This window comes from Poecilia reticulata, chromosome 12 (assembly GCF_904066995.2).
Source record: "Poecilia reticulata chromosome 12, P_reticulata-male-v2, whole genome shotgun sequence".
Classification (NCBI taxonomy): Eukaryota; Metazoa; Chordata; class Actinopteri; order Cyprinodontiformes; family Poeciliidae; genus Poecilia; species Poecilia reticulata.
The window spans coordinates 30,389,950-30,397,841 of record NC_088841.1 but is presented as its reverse complement, the minus strand read 5'-3'; the positions used below and the strand labels follow the sequence as shown (position 1 = coordinate 30,397,841).

The 7,892-nt window shown below is 40.8% G+C and overlaps 1 protein-coding gene across 1 annotated transcript; it reads right to left on the bottom strand.

Annotated features, from left to right (window-relative positions):
* Positions 1-2,745: 2,745 nt before the first annotated feature.
* On the bottom strand, positions 2,746-6,841 carry LOC145554285 (ras-specific guanine nucleotide-releasing factor 2-like). Its single transcript, XM_081613827.1, has 3 exons — positions 5,850-6,841; positions 4,771-5,019; positions 2,746-4,007 (listed from the first exon to the last, which is right to left on the bottom strand). Exons 1-3 carry the CDS (start codon positions 5,900-5,902, stop codon positions 3,497-3,499), a joined length of 813 nt encoding a protein of 270 aa, XP_081469953.1. The 5' UTR covers positions 5,903-6,841; the 3' UTR covers positions 2,746-3,496.
* Between the last annotated feature and the right edge of the window lie 1,051 nt (positions 6,842-7,892).

Here is a 7,892-nt window from a genome sequence, read left to right as displayed (position 1 = left end):
ATGCCACAGCATGTTCCACTGCATCCCTGGGAGTACCCAGGTGAATCCTGGAAAAGACTGCATATTGATTTTGCTGGACCTTTCTTTCCTTGACAGCATTTTTATGATTGTAGTCGATTCATATTCAAAGTGGTTGGAGGTATTTCGTATGCCACACATTACCTCACAAGCCACAGTGACAAAGCTGAAGAGACTGTTTGCTTCATATGGACTTCCTGAACAAGTAGTCACAGACAATGCCACCACTTTCACTTCTGCAGAGTTCCAAACGTTTGTGACACAGAATGGCATTTTGCACACAACAAGTGCACCGGGTCATCCTGCCACAAACGGTTTGGCTGAGAGATATGTGCAGACGTTCAAAGTAGGCATGAAAAAGTTTGCAAACCACTCACGCAGCATTGAGGACAGACTTTCATTGTTTTTGCTGCAACGAAAAACAATGCTGCACGGTACCGTGTTACGCCAAATTGTACAACGGGTCAATCTACCGCAGAATTGTTCTTACTCACACATACTCATACCAGAATGGATTTAATCCAACCCAACTCCAAGTAGACTGTCCGCAGCAAACAGTATCGACAAAAAGCTTAACATGACTTCATAGCTGTGGACCGTTCCTTTTTTGTGGATGATGCTGTGTACCTTCGCAACTCAGGGGGTGGAGTTCACAAGTGGATACCTGGACGGGTTGTAAGACAAACTGGTCCAGTCTCTTATGAAGTGAAAGAGCGCTACTCGAACGCTGTGCACAGAAGACATGGGGATCAGCTTCGTACCAAAGCTGTAGCTGCACTAGATACTGCTGACCCTGCAACACCAACACAAGAGCAAAGTAATGTAAGCATTACACCTGAACAAAGTGCTCTGGACTCTGGGCTGCAACCACCTGTTTTCCGAGATCCTCCTGTGGTGGTGAGGCGTTCAACACGACCACGGAAGACGCCTGAACAATATCTTGAATAGCCTTGAGTTTATCTACGCATAACGGTTTTTGCATGTTATGTTCCATTATTATTCATGTTACATTAAGGATTACATCTGAGTTAGATGCAGAGGTAAAGGGAAAGGAAAATGTCTTGTTTATCAAGTAAGTACATGCTTGGGTTATTGTTTGGTTCTACGTGGTAATGCACTTAAGCTGGAATAAGTGTCCTTAGTACATTTTAATTAATGTAGATGAACCTGTTATTTTCATCTTAAAAGGGGGATAATGTGGTGTATTTACCCCCCGCCACAGTTTACCTGAGTTGGTACAGTCCTGTATGGTGAGACGTGCAAGCTCTTACTCTGTGGTTACTTCGGTTTAGCACTACAATAAAGAGATATGGAAAATGGTCCGAGCCTCCTCTGTTCTTTAAGACATTACAGCGTCCTAATAAATCTGCTGGATATATTAAGGATATATCCGAACCATGGTTTCGTTCACCATGAGCTTACCTGCAGCAGCTCTATTTCCCCCCTGTAGTGCCAGATCGATAGCCCTCAACTTAAAAGCTGCATCATATGACTTTGAAAACATTTCTCTGTCGTGCCTGCTGCTAGCATGTTCTAAGTGAAAATGAGCGTGTTCTTTGATTTACAATTTTGACTTATATGATTCACTTCCTGCTAAGCTTTGAAACATGCGGCGTGACATAAAAATGGTTTTACAGTTATTTATCATGGACAAACTTCTAGGTCAGTGGTTCTTAACCTGGGTTTGATCGAATCCCAGGGGTTTGATGAGTTGGTCTCAGGGGTTCGGCGGAGCCTCTGCCGCGGAGGTAAAGACACACTTGTGTAAAGTTGTGATGACGCCCCGCTTTGCCATCACTTGCTGCAGAGGATCACGTTACATTGCTTAGCCAATCAGAGGATCACGTTACATTGCTTAGCCAATCAGAGGATCACGTTACATTGCTTAGCCAATCAGAGGATCACGTTACATTGCTTACTTAGCTAATCAGAGCTGCGGAGGAGCACTGATTGAAGGAGCTCCACTCTCAGCATGGATTTGAACTTGTGTCTTTATTAACTTCAGCAAAAGTCACAGTTTTTACCAAATTCTGTAGCTTTCGGTGAACTTCTAAATCTGCTCCTTAGTCGCATCTTTTCGGGGTTAGTACTGCCTCTAGTGGCGTGGGGTGGTAACACAACTAATATAATTACATTACTAAATCAGAATACCACCAAGTCTTTGTTATTTATTGTTAGTTTTTCAGAATGTAGAACTACTTAAACGATCTAAACAAGACCTTAAAGTGGTTCCAGTTTTTCTCGATGGCCAGTCTATCGAAACTGTGTCAAATTTTAAATACCTTGGTTCGTTCCTGGACAGTCAGCTCAACTTTGCTGAAAACACTGACTATATTTTGAAGAACTGTCCTCAGAGACTCTACCTTTTACGAAGACTTAATGGTCTTGGGGTGACCAAACTAGGCTCTAGTTGGGTCACCCAACTAGAATTTGGAAAAAAAAAATATCATTACAGAAGGGTTCAGTGACTACGCATATGAATCTGGTGGGTTCGGTACCTCAGAAAAGGTTAAGAACCACTGATCTATATCTTTGTTAACAGCTGTAAATGTAATACGGCAGTGCAGTGCGGTGTGCTCGTGTAGTTTTATTACCTCCAGACTGTCTGTAGCGGAGGTGTCTGGGTGTGGACGGGGAGTGGTAGGGGGAAAGGTCCCCCAGCTCACTGCTGGATGGCGACTCAGGGATGAATTTGTCCAGGGATACTGACTCCAGAAGAGGGAGGAAAGGTCAAACATCCAGTATGAGTCCAGGTGATTTCCATGTTATATATATAGTATCTATATATGAGTTTACAAGGATGATTATTTTAACATGATCTAAAATTGTTTTTGTGAACTCTCATGTAATAAGTTTTTATTTGAGAAATACTGACCCATTTATGTCTGTGTTAGAACACAAAAGAAGAAAAAGTCAGTCTGGACTAATTAGCTGCAAATGAATTATGAACACACTTCACAATGTTTATGTCAAGATTCCATAGAGGGAGGAAAGAAACATGGAAGCAAAGGAGGAAATGAGAAAAAAGAGAACAAAACAAAACAAAAAATGGAAGATAGGGACCAGGAGAATCAAATGAGCAAAAAAGGACAAATGGACAAAAAAGAAATCAAATGAAAGATTGAATGAAAGGAGTGAAAAAGAATCTGATGAAGGAAAATATTGGACAACAGATCGACGGATAGAGGGTTTGGTGGACATAAATATTAAACCATGGGATATGAAATGAAGGAGAAAACTTTCAACTTCTAGAAGATCAGAAGTCTGGATATAAAAAACTTTCCCCTTCTTTTATTTTCTATATCTCACACCTTTCTCCACAGGCCTGGTAAAAACTTAGATTATAATCTAGGCTGTTCATAGGAACACAGTCTGCCAGCAGTTTACAGCAGCATCTACAGCAGCAGTCACAAATATTCAATGTGTTTATTGCATGTAAATCCATGTGGAAGAGCTGGAGGAGTGTGAGCGCTAACTGTTAGCTACCTCTGCAGATGCTGCGCCTCAGTTTCCCACTGAAAGCGTCGATGCGCGGCAGCTCTCCGCTGACGTCCCCTATGGCCGGACTCAGCTCTGGGGAGCTGGGGCACCGGCTGAGGTCCACCGGGACCCTGGTGGAGGCGGGAGGCGGCGAGGACACCCCAGAGGCCTGCGGGAGCCTGGGGGAATGCATGGCGGTGGGCGGGGGCGATGAGAAGCCGAACGGCAATCGGTTAGAGCCGGACGGAGAAAAGAAGATGGAGGGGCTGTGGTTGGAGGTGGGGGAGTTGGCCACGGACAGCGGCGAGGTGGTAGACAGGCCCAACACCCCGACCTTCATGCCCACCGGCGAGCTCGGGGACAGCTTGCGGCAGTACACCGGGGAGGAAGTTCCGGACGGGATGGAGACGGGACGGGGACAGAACGTGCAGCAGAATCTGGGGGATTTGTCGTTCAGCGGGTCGGATACCCAGGTGCCCTGGTTGGTGGCAAAGAAAAGCTCCAGACACCTAAAAGAAACCAGAGCGGTCAGTCCACAACTCTGACCAGGAGAACCACGAATAATGGCAACACTTCATCTTTCATAAACTCTGTTATGTTTATGACAGAGTCATGACAGAGTCATGAACATGACACAACATGGACGGTACTGAACATGAAGGTGTTTGCATAAATGTTTAACACTGTAGTCATGAAATGGCATTCAGTAAATAATGACACTTTTAATGCAAATCTGCTTTAAATGTGTCAACTTAGCATGAAATGTGTCATTATTTACCAAATAACGCAAAGTTGACACTTTTAGTTCAAAGTGGAGTTAAAAGCTTTAACTTTGTATTTAAAGCATCATTATTTACCATAATGCACTTCATGACAACATTCATATATACTGATGAAGACTCCTTTATGTTTATGACAGCGTCGTCATGTCAGTCTTATGCACACACCTTCAGATAAAGTGTTACCCAAATTACTCCCCCAAAGCCTACTGATGGTATTTACTTGGTCTGGTCCAAAGCCAGCTGTGTGATCTTGAGACTGTAGTCGGGACAGAGGGACATGATGGACAGACGGTCGTATGAGTGCTGCTCGATCCTGAGGGGGAGCAGCAGTGTAAGGAAGATGGAGGGGAAGTGAAGAAGAAAAGATGGAGTGAATGACAGGATGAAGTGTTAGGCGTGAGGAGGACAGAGACACAGTGAGGATGGATAAACAGGATGGAGTCTGGGGTCAGTGGGAGGAGCATCCACAGTGTTTTTGAGTCCTGAATACCTCACAGGAATGGAGGTGAAGGGTTTCTGATAGATGTCGGCCAGTTTGTCGATGACCACAGCGGCCGTGGTGAAGATCCGGTACGTGTGGAGGAAAGTGTTGAGGAAATCGATGGAGAGGAAGCGCAGGTCAGTGAGGCGCTCCATCAGCCGCTCCACACTGGCGTATCTGATCTGAGGGACTTTGCATGAGTTGAGCGTCTTGCTGAAGAAAATGTCGATGTCGTCTTTATGCAGCTTGGCGTCAGACCTTGGAGGAAAAACAACAAATTTGACTTAAATCCTTGTGTCTTTTATAGAGGACAAAGCTAGGACAGATATTTCTTATTATCCAGTTTGGACAATTAATCTATTTTAATGTCATGCACTGATTTAGAATAAGCAGCTCAGAAATCAGAAATTTGTCTTAAAGAGAAAAAGACATTTTTACTTAGGAAACATCTGAAAACCATGTATTATTTTACTTTAACTTCATGAATATTTAGCACTTTGTTTTGGTCTATCAAATAACTCAAAATGTGAAAAAGTTGAAGGAATATGTAAAAGTGGTCATTTATCATATTGTTTATCATTTATCATGATAAAAATTTTATCATAACTCTTATGATACTAATTTTTATTTAGCATTGATAAATAAAATTCATAATGTCAACAAGAATATCAATAAATATAAATACATTGAAAATTAGATTAAATGTAGTTACTATGTGCAGTTTAGTGATACAAATAATATGTCTTTATGTGACTGGTTTCCTAAAAAAAGTGGGAATGTTTTTCTAGTGCAGTATTTGTGTTTGTGGGGCTGTAATTGCTGTGACACACAGTCATTCTCATACTTTTACCTAAACAGGAAGTAATAAATAATTCTTATAGTCACTTTTATTGTTTTCACAACATTACCACAAAATATCATGACAAATCTGTAAGTCTATATCACCCAGCCCAGAGCAAATTATTCAACTTCATTGTTTAAAATTTTCTTCTCATTGACGTAATGTATCCACCATGATGTGCTGCTGTGAGATCTGTAAATCTGTCAAATGTAAGACTTTAGCAGTCAGAATGAGATAATTTCCTCACTTGATCATGTGGGGCACAGAAACTTTAGAGTTCTCCTCAAACACGCTGGTCATCAGGCCGTTACAGCGGATGTTATCGATGCACTGAAGTGGAAAGAAAACACACACACACACATTCTTGTTTATTTACTTCACAGGATCCGAAAGTAGAATGGTGAGTTGCAGCGCCTTCCACCCTTTCTAGACGTCCTAGATCCATGAAAAAATCAGGCAAGTCCCCCAAAAAATCTTGATACTAAAAATCACCTTCAATAAACACAATTTGAAACTTTATTTTACATGTCAGTTTTTCAGTCACTTGTGGGGCCCATTTCTAACATTTATGCTTTGCGGACTCCACCTTACACACATTTCTTACGTTTATGCTTTGCGGGCCCACCTTTACACACAGGTTTTTTTAGTTCATTATGAGGCTTGCTTTTTAATATTCAAACCTTAAGAGGCCCAGCTTTACACACATACGTTTTTGGACACTTATGGGGTTTGATTTTAACATTTAACTCTTGTTGGGTATGCCTTTAAGATTTCTTAGCCTTATCTTTCAGCAGAGCTCTTTAACTTTAAATTTGGATTTATCAAATGTGTCCCCTCCCCTAATCAAACCCAAACATGCATTTGTCTGGAACGATAATTTCATGAAAAAAAACTCCCAAATTTTGTTAGTGTTACTGATACTTTCATCTAAGTAAAGAAACTAGCTATACATTAAAATATGCATTTTAAGTAGGTCTGTCTTAAATCACATTCTGGCCCATTTTCCCTGGCAACAGTCTTGATATGCTTCCACTTTTCACTCATACTGATTTTAATATTTCAGTATAAAATTTCAATTCTCCATTTTAGCTAAGTGTAAAGTACATAGGATTTCCTAGGAATCATTAACTTAATGGAGCCAAAATTTTAAATTGACACACTACAAATGTAGCCAATGAATAAATGAATTTTAATTTGAGCAGCACATATTTTATTTCAGCATTTTAACACAGAATGTACCATTTGAACATCTGCCCATCTTTCTTCCTCATTTATCAATAAACTGAAATCTCTTGTGCTTCCATGCCTATTGGAATTCTGGAAAGTTTGGTCAAGAAAAGGTGAGCTTGTAAAACTGAATTGGTTAGTACTCCTTTTTATATAGATTTTTTTTAGAATACCACCATGTTTAAGTTATTTAATATGAGAAGATTACTTTAACCTGTTCTTTTCTGTAATTCAAAATCATAATTTCAGATGGACTGATGCCAGAGGTCATCAAAGTGATCTCTTCTACTCCCACATATACATAAAATGTTTAAAGTTGCAATAACCTACAGTGAAATTACTTTAACATTTTATATACAGCTGCCAGGTTGTAAAATACATTCACCAGCCACTTTGTTACGTACACCTGTCCAACTGCTCTTTAGTGCAAATGTTGAATCAGATGGCAGCAACTCAATGCCTTTAGCATCAAAATGAGGAAGAAAGGTGATTTAAGTGACTGAACACAGCATTGTTGCCACGGGCTGGTCTGAGTATTTCAGAAACTGCTGAGATACAGGGATATTCACACACAGCCACTTATGTCAGCTAAGAACAGGAAACGGAGGCTACAATTCACACAGGCTCACCAAAATTGGACAGAAGATTAGAAAAATGTTGCCTGATCTGATGAGTCTGAATTTCTTCTACAACAGTCAGATGGTAGGGTCAGAATTTGGTGTCAACAACATGAAAGTGTGGATCCATCCTGCCTTTGTCCAACCCCAGCTCCAGACGAGTCGAACAATCTGCTTATTTTTTTTGGGGGGGAGGCAAAATTAATCATACCAACAAAAACAAAATCATAGTAATTCTATTACTCAAGTAAAAGGAAAAGGTACAGTGGTGTGAAACTACTCTAATAAGTACTTTTTCCCCAAAAAAGGTTACTCAAGAGAATGTAACAAGAACTACCCTCTTTTAAATATAGATAACATCAGTAGCCTACACTACTTGTTAACAAGCTTAAGGTGCTGTATGGTCATTAGCTAGTCATCTTTTAGTCAGTGGTGGAGCTAGACTT

Excerpts from the sequence above, each read along its gene's own strand:
- LOC145554285 (XM_081613827.1), bottom strand. The coding sequence starts at position 5,902 with ATGACCAGCGTGTTTGAGGAGAACTCTAAAGTTTCTGTGCCCCACATG. Across the intron at positions 5,020-5,849 it reads TCTGTGCCCCACATGATCAA|GTCTGACGCCAAGCTGCATA; the intron begins GTGAGGAAATTA and ends TTTTCCTCCAAG. Across the intron at positions 4,008-4,770 it reads TTCACCTCCATTCCTGTGAG|GTGTCTGGAGCTTTTCTTTG; the intron begins GTATTCAGGACT and ends GGTTTCTTTTAG.